Source organism: Elephantulus edwardii, unplaced genomic scaffold, assembly GCF_000299155.1.
Source record: "Elephantulus edwardii isolate Elephantulus edwardi_28Jun2011 unplaced genomic scaffold, EleEdw1.0 scaffold00226, whole genome shotgun sequence".
Taxonomy (NCBI): Eukaryota; Metazoa; Chordata; class Mammalia; order Macroscelidea; family Macroscelididae; genus Elephantulus; species Elephantulus edwardii.
Window position 1 is genome coordinate 1,214,996 of NW_006399976.1, and position 17,606 is coordinate 1,232,601.

A 17,606-nucleotide genomic window follows, 5' to 3' on the forward strand; every position below is an offset into this window, starting at 1 on the left:
CCATGACTTATTCTCTGTACACAGAGCTGATGCAATGGCGCTTAACAACACCACCAACACTATTACTAAGAAGAGCCCCAGAATGCGGCACACCCTCTGGATTCAGGTTCCTGCACCATAGGCCTCCAAGCTACCCAGAGATCTTCAGGGAACACCACACTCCCAGATGCTGGAAAAGACAAAAACCCTCATCCAGGGCTGACAGATTCCGCCTTCATTTGAGCTGCAACCAGAAGTTAAACTTAGAACCTCGTCTTGGGAGCTCTGGTGGATTAGTGGGTAAGGCGTTGTGTTGCCAACTCAAAGGTAGGCGGTTCAAATCCATCTGCTACTCCATGGGAGAAAGAGGAGCAATCTCCTCCCACTCAATGTATCAGTTGTGACTCAACCTTAATGAGAGCACGCGCGCTGTAAGGTGTGGGAGCCATTGTTAAAGCCATTCCCTTGTGGTGTATCTGTTATAATAGTACCAGCTGCACTTGATAACTCAGACACCAGGCAAGGGCCCAGGAGAGCTGAGTGAGAATCCCTCCTCCGAGTCCATACCCTTCACAGCCCACCTGCTCCCTGGGCTTGGATTCAAAGAAAATGAGAAAGTGAGAGAGAGAGACAGAATAACAACCACAGGCCAGAAGCCAGACCTTGGACCATTACCCTGAACGGACGTGCCATCAATTCATAGAATCTAGTGAGTCTGTTGTGGGCCACTGTTAGAACTGGAGGTTTGGGCAACAGACCTTCTCAAAGAGGGCCGGTGGGCACAGGTGTGCAGAGCTTATTCGCTGTTAAGATTGAGATTCATTCATAATTTTCAAGCTCAGGGCTTCTGGGACCAAGTGGGCGGTAGTCCCCATTGGGTGGCAATTTCCACAATGAGCAAGAACCCCTTGTAGGCCGGGGGAGGGATGGTCCCCTGCCTTAGAGGCAAATCCAGACCCAATCAGGTGGGCGTGAGGTTTGAAATAGAAGGAAATCATAAATACAGGAGACTCTGCTGTGGGTGGCAAGTGTAGGGGAGAGGCCGGTCCCATCAACTGCCCCTGACCCTGGAGCCTGAGGTGCATTTGGCACCTGAAATGTCACTTAACACTGACTCTATAGCGACCTGGTCTTTACCATGTAGGTGAGGAGTAGCTGTATACAGATGGGTCATCATGAGTCAGAATCAGCCAATGGCAACAGGTTTGAATGTGAGTATGTAAGCTAGTGTGTGAGTGTGTCTTCAGACACCCTGGCACCCTGGCCTACACTTTCCCAGCCCTCTGATGTCAGGCTTATTAGTGTGTAGACCCCTCCCTTTCTACTAATCTAAGTCCCATGTTGTTGACTGCAGTATTCCAAGCAGCTCTGATGACCCAAGTCCTAAGGACCAGCAGACAGGAGCATGAGGAGGGGGTCACAAAGCTGCAGGTCCTAGCATGAGGTAGGTACACCAATCCCAGATCCCACCTGTCCCATCAAGTGTCCAGGGAAGTTAATGTCAAGATGAGAGCTGACCACTTGGTTAACTGGAGAGAATGAAGTTTCTGGAACGCTGGACACCCGGAGGAGACTAGGCTCCTTGGGCCCCAAGATGGAGTTGATGCTGTGGGGAACAGCAGGAGGCCCTGGTTGGTTGATTGAGTTTGTTTCTTTTCTTTTTTTAAAAATTTTGAAACTATACATCAAGACATTCACACACGACTTCTACATTTATAATTTAAGGCCATCAGTTACATTTTTTCATGTTGGACCACCACTATCATTGTCCTCCTCCAAAACATTCCAGCACCTGGAGGACATAGCTCTGAATGCTCAGAAGATGCTCCAAACCGGGGGTCCTGCCCAAATAAGGTGACTGGGAGCCTGAGTGGCCAGGTGAGGAAATCAGGTGAGGGCTGGTAGCAGCCAAGGGGCCTGGCTCTCAGGAAGAGGCTTAACTGGGGGACGGGGAGGGGGGAGGTTGACTGGGAGGTCAAGAGTTGGCCTGAGTCCGGCTGGCCTGAAGTCCTCCCAATCTGGGGTGTGGCTGGTCTGAGGGTTCCCCGATGTGCAGGGCAGTCACACCAGTGAGGTAGAACGGGTGCCAGTCCCCACCCTGGCACCATCTCCTGAGGTCTTTGAGGACGAGCTGTCGTTTCCAGGTGCCAATCGGCAGAGCGCCTGGCGAACTTTGTCCCGGAATTCTGCGGACACGTAGTAGTAAACGAAGGGGTCCACGCAGCTGTTGAGGGTGCTGAGCGCCAGGCTGGGCACGTAGGCAGCGTAGAGGTCACCCCAGGCGCGCGGTCCGGGGTCCGAGTAGTGCAGCAGCAGCAGCACGTTGCTGGGCGCGAAGAAGGCCAAGGCCGAGGCCAACACGAGGGCGGCCAGGCGCAGCGCGTGGCTGTAGCGCCGGCCGCTGGTGGCGAGCGCGCGCAGCATGGCCCCGTAGCACAGCGCCATGGCCAGCAGCGGCGCGAAGCAGCCGAGCAGCGCCAGGCAGGCGAAGGCGGGCCGCCAGTGCGCCAGCTGTGCGCCCAGCGGCAGCGCGTCGTGGCACAGCCGCCGGTCCGCGCCCACCAGCCGGAAGCTCTGCTGCTGCAGCGCCAGGGGCAGCGCCAGCACTGCGGCCGCCACCCAGGCCGCGCCGCTCAGCCCGATGGCCAGTCCCCGGCCACGCAGGGCGCGGGCGCGCAGCGGGTGCACCACGGCCAGGTAGCGGTCAAGGGCGACCGCCGCCAGCAGCAGCAGTGAGCCGTACATGTGGCCGTAGAGTGCGGTCGTGGCCAGGCGGCAGGCGACCTCGCCGAAGGGCCAGCGCTGGCCTCGCAGATGGTAGGCGATGCGCGGGGGCAGTGCTAAGCCCAGCAGCAGGTCCGCGGCCGCCAGGTTCATGAGCAGCAGCGTGGAGGGCAGGCGCGGCGCCAGCGTGGCCAGCACCCACAGCGCCAGCCCGTTGGCTGGCAGGCCGAGCGCCAGAGCCAGTGTGTAGAGCGTGGGCACCAGGCGCGTGGGCACCCAGCCCAGCAGCAGGGCCTGAGAGCTGTTGGGAAGCAGCAGGGTGTCGCTGTCGTTGCAGCCGAGGAGGCCCGGGAAGCTGCGTGGGCAGATCAGGGGCCCGAGGGTTGCCTCTGCTGTTGGGAGCCTGGGTTTCATCCCTGCGTCTGCGCCAAAGGGGAAAGCGAGGTCAACCCGGATGGGAGGAAAAGAGAAGCTTCCAGGAACCCGAAGATGCTGGAAGGCTGCTTTGGAGTTCAGTGTCAGCCATTCTGTCCCTTTCTCTGAGCTCTTCTCTTGGTGCCTCAGTTTGTATTTCCCCAGCCCCATTTGTCCTAAGCATCCCTTCTCTCTCCCCTAGTGACACCCTGGTGTCTGCCCTGCTATGCCCTCGGGCTCCCCCAGTGGCCCTCCTGGTGCCTCCATGACCACTTCTAGCTACTCCCTAGTGTCTGTCCTTTGTATCTCCCTTAAACTCCTTGTCTGTACCCTGTGTCTGTGCTGGGCCCCTCAGCTGTCCATCTCCTGTTGTGTCTTCTTCTAGTCACTCCCTATTATTGTCCCTTTGTCCACCCAGACTCCTGAGCCACCCCCTTGTGTCCCCTTAGAAGCCCTCTTTAGCACTGTGTCCACCTAGGCTCTGTAGCTGTCCCCCCCTGCTTGGGACCCCATAGTAGCATCTACCTCCTTGTATTTTAGCGGGCCCCTGAGGGCTGTGGTCCAGGGTGCAGAGGTCCCCAGCCCCACTGGGTCAAGGCCAGGCTGAGCAAGGGGGCTAAAAGCCTCCCAGGTCCCCTTCTCTGACTCCCTGGCTTGGGCCCTGGCTCTGGCCCCCTTCTCCCTTGACCTCTTTCTGCCCTCACTCACCATCGGTCCCTCCTGCACTCACGTCGTCATCATCCTCATGCATCTCATCGTAGATGCTGGGGGTGTGGGCACCGCCAGCCAGGCTGAGTCCCAGCACCAGGGCCCCGAGCAGCAGAAGGCCCTGCATGTCACTGCTCAAGGGCTCTGCACTCTGGGCCCCTTGGCTTCCTGCCTGTGGACCCCCACCCCGGCTTCCTGCCCTGGTCCCGGAGGCTGGAAGATAAACCAGGAAGACCCTTTCCTGTCCCCCGCCTGATCCTGCCCAAGGGAGGACCAGACACAGCTCAGAGGAGGCCTGGGCCAGCAAGGTCAGTCCGCCTGGCTGAGGCTCCTGACCGGGTCCAGCCAGCTGGGGGGCCTTACTCTGGGATGCCGCCCCCACCTCTGTGCCTGCCCCCTCCTCGGCCAACCAGGAAGCATCTGTGGTCCAAGTGGTCACTTCCTGCTGGTTACTTAAGTCTCCTGTTTTCATGACAGACCCAACCCTGCGTCAGGAGCCCTTTCTGAAGCCTCCCATCCCCCACCCCGGCTGGTCAAGGGACAGGATGCCCAGAGCACCCCGTCCTCTGTGCGGACCTCAGTTCTGTCCAGCACTATCTTCTAGGCCTTGGGGAAAGGGCAGTACAGGCTTGTGGGGTGGGAGTTTGCTGATGAGTCTGGGGTTGGCTGAGGAGAGTAAAGTAAGAGGTCTGGGTTCTTAGCTAGTCACTGACACTGTATTGGGGTCTGGGAGACCCTGGCTCTTGAAACCCCTGTGCTAATTCCAGTTCTAGTATTGTGGAACGGTTTGCAGCCAAACACTAACCCCTTCATCCTGGGGCCACCACATCCCTCACCGGGGTCTTCCTGCCCTGGCAGTGAGGCTCTGAGAGGACATGGCATGTGTTACCTGGGGATGGTGGCCTCTGAGGGCAGGAGCCATGTCTCCATCCTGCTCACAGCTGCCCTGGCTACCTCCCTCTGCCTTGTTAGTGCCTGTGGCTGTGGCCGGCTTGTTGCAGAAGGCCTGGTCTGTGACCATGGGCTCTGTTCAGCCATAGTTGCTCCCTCTGAAAGCAGCTTTAATCTAGTCACACAGCTGGGCATGGGGAGACAAGTCAGGAAGTGACAAAGCAAAGTCCTGGACAGTTTCTAGTGTGGCGGCCACCCACGCTGGTCCAGGTGGAGACAGAAGGCCCTGTCCCCAGCTCTGAGGACGGTGGCCAGAGAAGTCATGGGACTGAGCCATCTGCATTCACTCCAGTGACAAGCTCAGTGTACGTCCCCATCTTGTAGACACATGTAACCAGACACTCAGAGAAGAGCCCCCTGCCTGCTTCAGTGATGGCGGGAGTTGCCACCACCTGACTCAGGGATTTGGGGTCTGGGGACTTACCCTGGATGTCCAGGGGAGGAGGCTATCTCTGCAGCAGTAACTGCACAGACCCCTTTGGAGATGACACTAGGCCATGGTAGAGGGGGGCCGACATGGCAGGGAAGATACAGAGACCCCAGGACTAGGAGGTCCCTCTTGGATGGCATGTGGGATGCCAGGTATCCGGTGAGGCTGCCTGAGAGGAGGCTGCCTCTCCCTGGACCTACCTATCTGTGCTGCTAGGTTTCCTGAACTGCCAGTGATACATACTCCTGGAGTGAACTACACACTGGGGCTTAAAACACAAGACGTTCAAGTCCTCAGGTCTGGAGACCAGAAGTCCACAATCAAGGTCACCTGGACCTCAGCCTGCAGCCTCAGGGAGGGGGACCTCTTCCTTTACTCTCGCAGCTTCAGGGGGTCTGTGGCCGCATTGCTCCCCTCTGCTTCCAACCCCTTCGCTTCTTCCTTGTGTGTGCTTGTCCGTGTCCAAATGCCCTTCATATCAGAACACCAGCCATTGGATTTAGGGTTCCCCCGGACTCCACGACAACCCCGTCAATTATGATTAATGATGACAGCTGTTAGGACCAGATTTCCAAATAAGGTCAGGTTCTTAGGTCCTGGGTTATGGCTTAAATCTATCCTTTTGAGGACACAATTCAGCCCATACCACTCTTCCATGAAAATACATTGAAGAACAAAAATAAGTTGGCAAATAGATGGGTTTAGCAGCTTGTTCTGGGTTCACTGCTTCTCAGCCTCCTACCCCTTTTCCCGCTATTTTTGTTGAGTACCATCGAGTCTCTCTTGGTCGCCGTCATTGTTATTGTTGTTTAATGCCGTCGAGTTGTAGACGACTCATAGCGACCCTATGAACTAACAGCCTGAGCACTGTTCGTACATAGAGTTTCCGGAGGCAAGCCGATTTTGGAAGTGGATGCCGCTCCTGCTTCCAGGCTTGATTTAGTCGGGAAGCTCCAGCCAACACTGTCCACCATGGGTGCCCATTACCACGACTGGCACATCACTGTCACAGGCTTCAGCATCACAGCAACCACGAGTTACCCCTCTGTACAGCAACGCACAGACCAGTGCGACTCGACGGCATTAAACAACAACCACCACCATCGAGTCGGAACCGATTCATAGCTGACCTTTCGGCGGGTTTTCAGAGGCAGTTAATCACACGGAAGGATGGTCACAATTTTCCCGCGGAGCGGCTGGTGGCCTCGAACAGCAAGCCTTTGAAATTGCAGAACAACTTCTTGCTACGAGGCCACCTTCCAAAACTGCGCGTCACTCTAGCCCCTCCCAAGGCCACTCTGCCCTCCTTTCGTCTCCGCCCCTGAAGCAAGCCCCGCCCCCAAGGCTCCTCCTCCACGACGCAGGCTCCGCCCTAATGCCCCGTCCCCAGTCCCGTCCACCTTCTATGGCACCCTTGGCCTATCTCTGACCCTTTTCTAACACCAGGGTCCTAAAAACCCAATCCCCTGGCCCTTCTGCCTCCTGGAGAAAGCCCACGGAGGCCCCCCTAGTGTCACTGTGGGAACCGCAAGCTGATGTGTTCAAGCTGATGGGGACCCGCAGTGTGCGGCCACCATGCCTCGCGCCTGGAGCCACTGAAAATGAGTCTAGGGGGGGCTTCAGGTTGTCACCTCGACCTCCCATAGAAAAGACTTAAACCAGTTTCAGCAGGGCTGGGGGACAGTTGGTCACTGGAAGTTTGGCCTGTCATGTTCCTTTCCAGAGTCTGTGCCCTTCTGACCTCCAGGGCTCAGAACCCGTGCCACCACTACCGCCTGGCTGGGACCCCAAGCCACAGCACCACAGCCTGCCACCTGCTCAGATGACTTCTTGAAAATTCCATCACTAATATCAGGCCCAGTGAGTGGTCCACCACCATTATCCCCGCTTCCCATAGGTGGCTACACACTCTTGGGAAGGGGTGTGCCCCTCTGCTGTGCACAGGATTGGGGGTCCTAATGTGGTCCCCAACCTTGAAGTTGTAGAACAGGAGGAGGCTGGGGCTGAGACCTCACCCCTAACCCAGCTGGAAGGGAAGGTGTGGGTGGAAGGGCAGAGGGCTGTTCTTTCCTGTTGCTGAGATTCCTATTATGAGCTGGATCGACAGCAACTGGTAGGAATCCTTGGGGGTAGGAACGGTGAGCAAAATCACTGATGAAAAGGGTCACGTTTACCAAGAGGTGCCTCAGAAGAAAGGCCTGGCAATTGACATCCAAAAACTCAGCTATTGAACATTCTCGGGAGCAGTTCTTTAATACGCATAGGGTTGGAGATGATTCAGTGGTACCTAGATCTATGACTTCCCACGCTTGAGTGGTGTAGGGCAATGCCTCTTGTTATCTTGATGTTTCTGTGATCAGGGGTCCTGGTGAGGTTCAACTGGGCCCTCTGCTCAGGCTCTGGCCTGTCTTTGTCATTTTCCAGGGCCAGCTCAGGATTCCAGGTTGCAGCCAAAGTGTCAGCCTCACTCTATGCAGCTGGTGGAATCGGGTCCTGCGAGGGGCAGACTCAGGGCCCCCTTGCTGTCAGGCCTGCCTTTGTGGGGTAGGTGGTTGCTAAGGCCCCACAGCCCTACTTTGAAGCAGCTTGGAAGGTCTCGGGGCAGGAATCCTGGGGGCCTCTTAAAGAGTCCTGTTGGCCACATCAGCCCTGACTCACCCCTCACCTGCCCCTGGGCCTTGGAACTTCCCCGAGAGACTTGCCTGTCCCTTCTGGTGCCATGTGCCAAGAGGTGGATGCTGCCAGGGACAGAGCAGATGTGGGTACTATAGGATGCCGGGTCCCTGGGAGTTGTCTGAGCAGATGGTGAAAGATAAGGCACCTGGGGGATGATGCGGTACCCCCCCCACCAGCATGGGGGTGGGGGCATAAAAAGGAGATAGGAGGTTCTAGGCGTTGGCAGGGGACATCGAGGGACAGGTGGTCACAAACGGCTGATGCTGGGGGTATGCTCTGCTAAGAGGTAAACCAGGACCCAGTCAACACCCAGGTGGAAAGATCCCGGGCCTGCTCTACAGCAGGAATGTTCTAGAAAACACTCCCAAGGCTCCCCACATGTGCAGGGGGTGTGCCTGCTCCTGCACAGGTGGGAGGCAGTAGAAAGGACCTGGGCAAGGCCACTGTGGGGCAGCCTGGTTCTGCCATCTGAGGCGGAGGGAAGAAGTGCTGCTTTCCTCACACAGGCCCTCCCTGCCACCTACGAGCGGCTGGGGACTATGGCGCTCACAACCCTCGGGGCGTCCCCTCACAAAGTGCCAGGCACAGCTGCTTGGCTTTCCATCAATATTTAATTTTTAACTTTAATGTGCAAATAAATAGAAAAGGAAATGTACATTCAAATCAGCTGCAAAGGGAGAGCCCTGGACGGAAAGTGTCCAGGAGGGGGGTGCCCCTCGAAGCATGCAGGGTGGGGCGCCTCCTGCCCAAATCCGGAAGTGATGGACAGGAGGGGAGGCACAGCTGGGACACAGCTGAGGAGGGGCAAGAACTGATGATAAACTCCCTTCTTACAAAACCAGGGTGCTCGTCAAGTGCCTGCTGGCATCCCGCAGAACGGTTAACAGAAACTGGGTGGGAGCAGGCAGGCCACGAAGCCCCCCAGGCCACAAGTCAAAGGCATTGCAAACTCCACAGGCGACAATCAGAAACATGTCGCTGCTTCCTGGGCAGGCGAGTTTGGCACAGCTCTGCTTCAGGAGCAGACAGCTGGGAGTGGTTCCAGCCCAGGGGTGAGCCAGTAATAGGACTGGTCCTGCCCGGCACTGGGGGTGCTTGGCACAGAGCCCTTCAGGCCAACCCTGACAGGGAACAACGAGCCCACAGGAGGGGAGCTACTGCGTGCCCCTCTTAGGACAGTAAAGGCTGCAGGGTGGGCAGACGCAGTTGCTCAAGGGTTTTCATTCCCCAGACACCGCAGGGCTGGACCATCACGGAAGCCACGCTGCTGGGAGGACATGAAGGAATAAATACTTGTGTGCTCGGATGTCTTCTGGAAGGTCCACTGTGAGTACAGCACAGACAGGGACACTGGTCGGGCCCCTGGCCTGGATTTCTCCCGCTGCGGGTGGAATCTTCCAGAAGTGTGGGCTGTGGGGCACAGCAGGCCAGCTGCTGGCACTCAGCGCCTGCTCTCCCCACATCTTGGCGTGGGTGTGACCAGGGCTCTTGGTGCTCCTGGTCTGAACCCTGCCTGGCACCTGGCTCAGCCCTGGTCTCATCCTAGTAGGCAGATACCCCGAAGCTCCCAGGCTAGGCTTCTCCAGTTGCCCTGGGGCAGGCAGGTCAGTTTGGCACAGGCCAGGCCCCAGGTCAGGACAAAATACCGTGGAGACACCCATGTGGCATGCCCCAGAGGACGTCAAGGCGAGGCAGGCCGTCGGCTGTACTGCACGCGGTAGCGGGTAACAGGGAGCCCGTGCACACGCACTGTCTCACACAGTGTCTTGCAGGGCACCAGGTCCTCATCCTCCTCACCCATCAGCCAGTCCTGCACCAGGCTGGCCGCTTCGACAGGCACGTGGTCCTCTAGCCAGCGTCCGTGCCACGCCTCAAAGTGCCGGTGGTGCCGGAGCAGCACCAGGGGCTGCACCTGTGGGGTGGGGACAAGGGGTCAGGACAGCTAGAGGCTGGTAGATACGTGGGTGAGAGCCTGGAAGCCCAGAGGGGAGGGCGGGGAAGGCTGGGGGCCAGGCACCTGCTTGGCGCGGCCGAGGGCGCCACGGCGGTACATGTAGTCCTCAGAGTTGACGATGAACATCATCTTGTGGGTGCTGAGGCGGAAGCGGCAGTCCACACTGCACGCGCTCTCCACACCCACCAGCCGCTTCCACGTGCCCTTGGCCTCGCCACGCAGCGCCCGTACCTGTGCGCACTGCCACCGCCGGAACTTCCGCAGGTTCCTACGCAGGGACGCACTCAGAAGGTGGTGCTGGGCACCCGCCCCGCCCCCAGGAGGCTCCAGGTGGACCCCAGGAAGTAAGGCTGAGGTCCACAGGTCTGGGGCTTTGTGGCCACAACACATATGAACACCCAGGCACAGGAAGGTGCAAACCAAAGACCCAGTCACCAGCCTGCCAGGTCCAGGTAGGGTGCCCTGCAGCACCTATGCCTCTGTCCTGCATACTGCCTCACCCACCTCTCCTCTTTCCTGTGGGCAAACCCAGCCAAGTCTCTGTCCACTCACCTCCACTCTGCAGGAAGCCAGACCCAGACTTCCGCCCTCTCAGCACCCCTCTACACCTGACCTCTCGCGTCAGCCCAGGTTCCACCTCCTCTCTTCACTCCTGGGTAGAGGTCCAGACCCTCGAGGGCCTTCTTACATCTGTTCATTCACCTGCATCCCCATGGATCAGGGTCCCGGGTCCTCTTTGGTGGCCTGGCCATAGGAACTCCTGGGGTTTCTAGGCTGATCCCCTGACCTTCAGGCCTCTGAGGCCCTGGACTGAGGCTCTCCTCTCCCAGAGTCTTCCACCGTGGGTGGCCCCCTCACCTTTGCAGGAACACTGGCTTCAGCAGGAAGCCCTCACTGGGTGAGCTGGCAGTGCCCTCCGTGCCCACGTACTGCTCCACGTAGCTGGACAGGTGCTGTGTGGGGGTGAGGGGGCACTGTAAATCCCATTCCAGCAGTGTTTCTCACCAGGCCTCCAGCCCCCTACAATGTTCACCCTGAGAATGCAGCATGATGTGGAAGACCTGGGGCTCCCCACTGACCTGCACCTCCACAGGGTCATCTGTCTGGGCCTCCTCTGTGTCCAGGAGCTCAATGGTCATGATCACCTGCCCTTTGCGTTGGAGGAACATCACCTGAGGGCAGAGCCACACAACCCACCTGAAGCCACTGGACGAACCTACCATGAAGGACCCCAGCACAAGCGACCTGGCCTCCAAGGTCTCCTCACAGCCCCCTGCACTTGTGGTCAGTGGCACCATCCAGAGACAAGTGAGCAGGGGCTGGGACAGGGTGCACGTGGGGTCCACGCCCTGGCAGGCCTCACTCTCGCCCTCTGAAGCCCACCGCCCCGCCCTTAGCCCACCTTGAAGCAGTTCTCGTCAGCCATGCACCGCTCCGCCCTCCACTGGTAGCTGGTCTCGCGGGCGGCGCGGACACTCTGCGAGGACAGGTTCCCGCCAGCGGCCCCGCGCTTCTTCTCGTTCAGGTAGAGTTCCACCACCTTGAGACACACGTCGTCGCTCACCAGGTGGTGCAGCTGGGGAGGGAGGAGGGAGGGTGAGTGTCCGCCATGCTCGCGGGGTGCCCACCGGCCCAGCTCCTGTGTGAGCAGGAGGCCCCACTCAGCCGGAACACACAACCCACAATGGATGGGTCTGCACCAAGGGGGGGATGTCCAGGATGGCCACCAAGCTGCCCAAGGTGATGCCCACTGTTCAGTGCATCTCAACTCAAAGCTATCTCGGCCAGTCTAAACCCCCCACCTACACGGGGGATGTCCAGGATGGCCACCAAGCTGCCCAAGGTGATGCCCACTGTTCAGTGCATCTCAACTCAAAGCTATCTCGGCCAGTCTAAACCCCCCACCTACACGGGGGATGTCCAGGATGGCCACCAAGCTGCCCAAGGTGATGCCCACTGTTCAGTGCATCTCAACTCAAAGCTATCTCGGCCAGTCTAAACCCCCCACCTACACTTGACCCCAACAGCACCTTAATCCCAATCCCACCCAGCTACATCTAAACCTGGCCCCAACCTAACCTGAATCTAGCCCAATCCCATCTCAGCCCCAATCTATCGACTCCACCCTGAACATACTGTACCCCAACATGATCCCATCTTAACCCAACAAGGCACATCCTGCCTGTGTGTGAGGGGTGCACAGAAACCAGACAGAAATGACACGTCAGGCTGGGACAGTAACTCTCTTCAAACGGCGACACGATGAGTGCTCATCTCTCCCTCCTGGTTCAGCTACAGAAGAGCACTGGTGGTGTAGTGTGTAACATTGCGGGCTGCTAACCCAAAGGCCAGAGGTTCGAATCCACCAGCTGCCCTGTGGGAGGAAGGCTCCTCTCCTGAAGATTTAGAGTCTCAGAAACCCAAGTGGAGGCGGGTCGTCAGGAGTCTGAAACAGCTTAACTGCAGCAGACTTGTTTTCTGGTTCAACTACAGGTGTGTTCACGGCCTCAGTGGAGTCAGGTTAAGCTTGGAGACTGAGTACTCCCCGCCTGATGGCACCTACACACAGTCCAACCCTCCCCACCCCACACCATCTCAGAGCGAGGGCCAGACGCAACGGCCAACCTGGGGTCATGTTCTTACAACCTGAGGATGCAGACCCTACTGCCCACCAGAAGGGGGCAGATGCACCCGCAGCGGGAGCAGAGGCTGAGATGACCCTGCAAGTGGGGACGCCGGGGCGATGGCCTGCTTGGGCTGCACTGTCACCTTCTGCTCTTTGCTGCCAGCTCGTAGGTGTCAGCACAGATGCTCCTGGCATGAGGTGTGAACCTGGTGGCCTCCCCAAAGCCAGCCCCATGGGCCCTGAACTGTATGTACCGTAGACTCAGACGCCCATGGCCCTCCCGATGCTGCCTGTGTCTCTGAACAACATCCTCTCGTGGGTATTCAGCTATGCTAACTCTATTAACTCTCCAAGTCAAAAACATGAACACTTTTTACAAATGTTGCTGGTTGGTGCTGTTGTGTACCACTTAATCAGAACCAATTAACAGCTGACTCTCCTCCAGGTTTTCAGAGGCTGTAAATCACACAGGAGGTTGTCTTTCTCCTGCGGAACGAACGGCTGGTGGATTCAAACCATGTACCTTCAGGTTAGAAGTGCAACGCCTTACCACTAAGCCACCGAAGCTCCCTTAAAGAATTAGTTGAGGGACTCAAATAGGTATCACACCCATGTTAACAGAAAGCTAGTCACAGTAACTGAAAAATGGAGAGAACCCAAGTGTCCACCTACAGAGGGATGAAGAGTCTGGTCCATCTGTTCAACAGGCTGTGACTCAAGTCATGAGAAAGGATCAAGTCCTGACACCTGCTTTCATGTGTGTCGACTCTGACATGACACCGAAAACAGACTATAAGGACATAATTTTACGAATATGAAACATCTAGAACAGGCAAGAATACGGACATCAAAGAACACCTGTGGAGGGCCACAGGGAAGAGATGGGGATCACAGCGTAAGGGGTACTGAGTTCCTGTTTGGGGTGTGGGAAAACTTTGGAAACAGATGGTTAATTAACACGTAATTAACATTATGGAGCTGTATTTGAAAAAACTGAAATGGTTACTTTTTTACATTTTCACAATTTAAAAAAAAAACCCAGGCAGACCAAAACCATCATGCTGAGTGCAAGGAGCCAGTGTGTAACTTCATTTGAGTGAAATGTCCAGAACAGGAAAATCCACAGGGATGAAAAGTAGTTGCCTGGGGCTGGGGGCAGCTGAGGGTTCTCATTTTGTGGGTGATAAAGCACTGTGAACCTACTGTTTGTCACTGAATGGCTCGCGCTGGAAGTTCGTTTTACACTGAGAGTCACCTCAAATAGCAAGCACGAGGTGGGTGGGTGGTGGGCTGGCAGCGTGGCCCCTCACCTGCCGCGCAATGTTCTGCACCAGCTTGTCCATGGTGAAGCCGATGTAGGCGTGGATGGTGAACATCTCTCGCAGCGTGTCTTCGTACTGCGTCGGGTCAATGGTCCCCTCCAGCAGGCTCCGCACCATGTCCAGGAAGGCGGGGTAGTACTCCTCCAGCTCCACCTCACCTGGGGAGGACGGTCACTGCCCTTCAGCTCCCCGCATCCAGAGGAACCCGAGCACCAGGCCAGCCAGGCCTGAGATGGCCACCCAGCCTGTGGCCCTTGCAGCCTCCCTGCCAGACAGCAGGGATCTCCGCAAGCAGCAGCCCCATCCACTCTGTCCCCACCACCAGGGTTCAGGCAGGTGAGAGGCCTGCTGGTGGGGATGACAGTAACGCTGGGATCAAGTGTACAGGTCACACCTGCCAAGTGGAAATTCTGACCAGGCCCTGGGACACGGCCCCCAGGTGTGAGCGTGAATGAGGCTGCATTCTGTCCTCAGCAGTGCCCGAGCCAAAGGCCCTGGCCTGACCCCACAGTGAGGCAAGCAGCAGCCACTGTTGGGCTGAGGGGGATACATGCCTCTCTCAACTACTTCTACCATTTGCAGACATCTGTCATGACCTCAGAGGGGACAGTTAGAACAGGATGCTTCTGATGTAAGTTACCAAGCAAATGAAGGTGCCCAGGCATCAGCCATCCCCCCCGCCCCAGCCCTATCTGCTGTCCTCTGGCTTCACCCTTAACTCACTGGGCTTCTCCAGCACAGCTTCACAGAGAGCGGGCCGCCCTCTCCCCATGCCTGTCTCCGGCTCACTGGGCTGCCCCAGCCACAACTCCATGCGGTGTAGCCCTTTCCCCATCTTTTTCCCCTGGCTCATTGGGCTGCCCCAGCTTCAGCTCCTTGAGGGGTGGCAGCCCTCTCCTCATCCCAATACCTCACTCACTGGGCTGCTTCAGGCAAGCTCCATGACCGTGGGGCTGCCCTCTCGCCACCTGGTCCCCAGCTCACTGGGCTACTCCAGCCACAACTCCCTTGAGGGGTGGCTGTCCTCGTTACCTGGTTCCCGGCTCATTGGGCTGCTCCCTCCCATGCAGCTCCATGGCAGGGTGGCCGCCCTCCCCACGCAGTCCCCGCTTACTGGGCTGCTTCCGGCCCGGCTCCATGGCAGGGTGGCCGCCCTCCCCACGCAGTCCCCGCTTACTGGGCTGCTTCCGGCCCGGCTCCATGGCGGGGTGGCCGCCCTCCCCACCCAGGCCCCACTTACTGGGCTGCTTCAGGCGCAGCTCCATGGCGGGGTCGCTGCCCCGCTCGCGCCGGCCCTCGCACAGCAGCTGCTCACGCTCCTTCTCCGCCCGGTACTCCAGCAGCTGCTTCTGAGCCTGGCGGTAGAGCTTGAGCAGCCGGGCACACAGCGTCTGGTGCAGGCGCAGGAAGAAGTACCAGTTGTTGTTGGCAAAGAAAAGGCTGTAGACATCATCTAGGGGTGTGGGCTGTGGCCCAGGCGCTGGGCTGTCCCCTGGGGGTCCCTTTTCCTCTGGGGGGCTGCTAGTTGCCCCCGGCCGCTTCCGCTCACTGGCCTCCGAGCCTGGGCCCCGTGTTCCCTCTCTGTCCTCATCGGCCGACTCCTCAGAGGCCCCAGGGTCCAGAGGCTGTGAGAAGAAGAGGCTGGGCACGAACTGGTGCAGCAGCTGCTGGATGGTGGCCTGGTCCTCCTTCTGGATGGCCGGCTGCCGCGCCACGTAGTAGCTGACCAGGGCCGCTGCGTCCTCCAGGATCTGCCGGTCCTCATAGACGAAGATGAGGTGGGGCTCGCTGGCGGGGGCGCTGCGGCCCTCGGAGTGCTGCTCCTGGTGCTGGGGGCAGGGAGAGGGGGTAGGAGGTGGGCAGGGACCAGGGGGCCCCCAAACACAGAAATGCTGTGGCCTGATGCCACCGCATGATGGCTACCGACATGAGCTTCTACCCAGAGAGACAGCAGAAGAGAGACAGACAGACACACACACACACAGACACAAAGACAGGGACAGAGAACAAGCTGGCAAGAGTGCATGTGCTGGTCACTGACTGAGAAAGTTCCCTCTGGCCCTGCTGGGCGCTGGCTCCAGCCTGGGGGCCACGTTCTGCCTCCCTGACCCCCGTGTCCCCCAGCCCAGCGGCTGAGGAGCGGCAGCTCACCTCGTCGTAGACGCTCTCGATCTCGTTGAGCAGGCTCTTGGAGCGCAGGGCTTTGGTGTCGTTCTGCTTGAAGTTGACGGCCTGGTGGTCGAGGGACTTGAGGTAGGCCTTCTCGTACTGCTCCCGCCACACCTTGTTGAAGCCGCGCTGCGCCTCCCGCCACTCCTCCTCCTTGGCTTTCAGCCTGTGGGGCGGAGGGCTCAGCAGGGGCCACCTCGTCCTCCCGCACACCCTCAACAGTGCCCACCCCACAAACCCACAGTGGGAACGGTGGTCTAAACCTGCTGCAGCTGAAACCTGCCCTGTCTTGACCGTCCTTGGACCCAGTACCCCTTGAGAGCAGGGCCATGTCTCCCTCAGTAGATCTGACCCTGACTTTCCAGAAAGAAGAAGAGGTCCAGCTTTAAAACTGCATCCAAGAAGCAGTTTTAAATAAACTGTGGTGTGGAGAGGAAAAGCATGGGTCTCTAGACAACGGAGCACAGCCCTGATATTAAAGATGGGGAGGAACTGTAAACACACATTGCTAAGCAAAAGAAATCGCTCTAAAAACCCTACAAGATCCCAAAGAGCACATTCCAGAATGTACCGGAAACGACAAAACTACAGACAAGTGGTTGTCAGGGGCTCATGAGGTGGGGGGGTGAGGATGAAGAAGTTGTGCCAGGAACACTTTTAGGGTACTCAAGTGACTTTGTACACCACCACTGTCGTGAGGACACGTGGCATTCATTATTTGTCAAACCCCACAGGGCGAGAGAATACCAAGAGTGAACCCTAATGTAAACCGTGAACTTGAATTAATAATAACATGTCAAGAACAGATCAAGTGTAACAAATGTACCACAAGCACACAGGCTGTTAGTTACAGGGGGACTGGCGTGCAGGGAGAAGAGGGGGCACACGGAACGGTCTGTTCTCCCCACACGATGCTGCCACAGACCGGAAACTGCCATCGAGTACAAAGTCTAATTAAAAAACAAGCGAGCAAGCTGTGTTGCAGGAAAGTCCCCTTCACACTGGAGAACCACCCCCTGCCTGCGTTAATATGAGACCAAGCATGGAAAGTTCTAGAATGGCACAGCGTGCGTCCCCGAGGAGGCCACCTCTTGAGGACGACAGGTACGGCAGTGGCGGGGTTCTTCTTGAGGCTCTCAATGATCTCGGGGGCCTTGTCGCCATAGATGCGGTAGATGGCGCGCCGCTGGATGACCTCAGAGGCGCCACCCAGGCAGTCGTCCAGGCGGAACTTGTCCTGGTCCTCCGGGGCCATGCGCGACAGCTTCTTCTGCACGCTCTCCAGCACGCGGATCGTGGCCAGGTTGGTCTCCAGGACGACATCCAGCTGTTGAAGGAACGCAAATGGTCAACCCTGCAGGGCGTGGGGTCCTGGGGAAGGCAGAGGGGAAACCTAGGTCTTGAGGTTACTGGCTCATGGGCCCATGGAGCACCTCAAGGGGTTAGGGTGGGTTAGGCTCTACAGCTGGGGGAGCAGCCTGTGGTGGGACACTGAGGAGATACAGCAGGATTCTCCAGCCTCCACAGTGCCACAAGTGCTGTGACCATCAGAGGACGCCTCCAGGCTGACCCTCCTACCTATTCCAGCAGTGGGCAGGAAACAGGTAACACACACAGCAGCCTGGGAGGGTCCCCAGGGCACTGTGGTGAGGG

At 58.0% G+C, this 17,606-nt stretch overlaps 2 protein-coding genes across 2 annotated transcripts in view; both read right to left on the reverse strand.

Moving 5' to 3' along the window:
* Window positions 1-2,040: 2,040 nt before the first annotated feature.
* Window positions 2,041-3,952, reverse strand: F2RL3 (coagulation factor II (thrombin) receptor-like 3). Its single transcript, XM_006898322.1, has 2 exons — window positions 3,826-3,952; window positions 2,041-3,125 (listed from the first exon to the last, which is right to left on the reverse strand). The coding sequence occupies exons 1-2, from the start codon at window positions 3,950-3,952 to the stop codon at window positions 2,041-2,043; spliced, it is 1,212 nt and encodes a 403-aa protein (XP_006898384.1).
* Window positions 3,953-9,563: 5,611 nt separating this feature from the next.
* SIN3B (SIN3 transcription regulator family member B) overlaps window positions 9,564-17,606 on the reverse strand; it is a 41,851-nt gene continuing 33,808 nt past the window's right edge. Inside the window, exons 11-19 of the mRNA XM_006898274.1 lie at window positions 17,042-17,280; window positions 15,936-16,119; window positions 15,025-15,613; window positions 13,773-13,942; window positions 11,239-11,412; window positions 10,916-11,008; window positions 10,695-10,789; window positions 9,900-10,104; window positions 9,564-9,794 (exon numbers count right to left, since the gene is read on the reverse strand). Of these exons, the coding sequence (XP_006898336.1) occupies window positions 9,564-9,794; window positions 9,900-10,104; window positions 10,695-10,789; window positions 10,916-11,008; window positions 11,239-11,412; window positions 13,773-13,942; window positions 15,025-15,613; window positions 15,936-16,119; window positions 17,042-17,280 (1,980 nt within the window). The remainder of the gene's footprint in view (window positions 9,795-9,899; window positions 10,105-10,694; window positions 10,790-10,915; window positions 11,009-11,238; window positions 11,413-13,772; window positions 13,943-15,024; window positions 15,614-15,935; window positions 16,120-17,041; window positions 17,281-17,606) is intronic.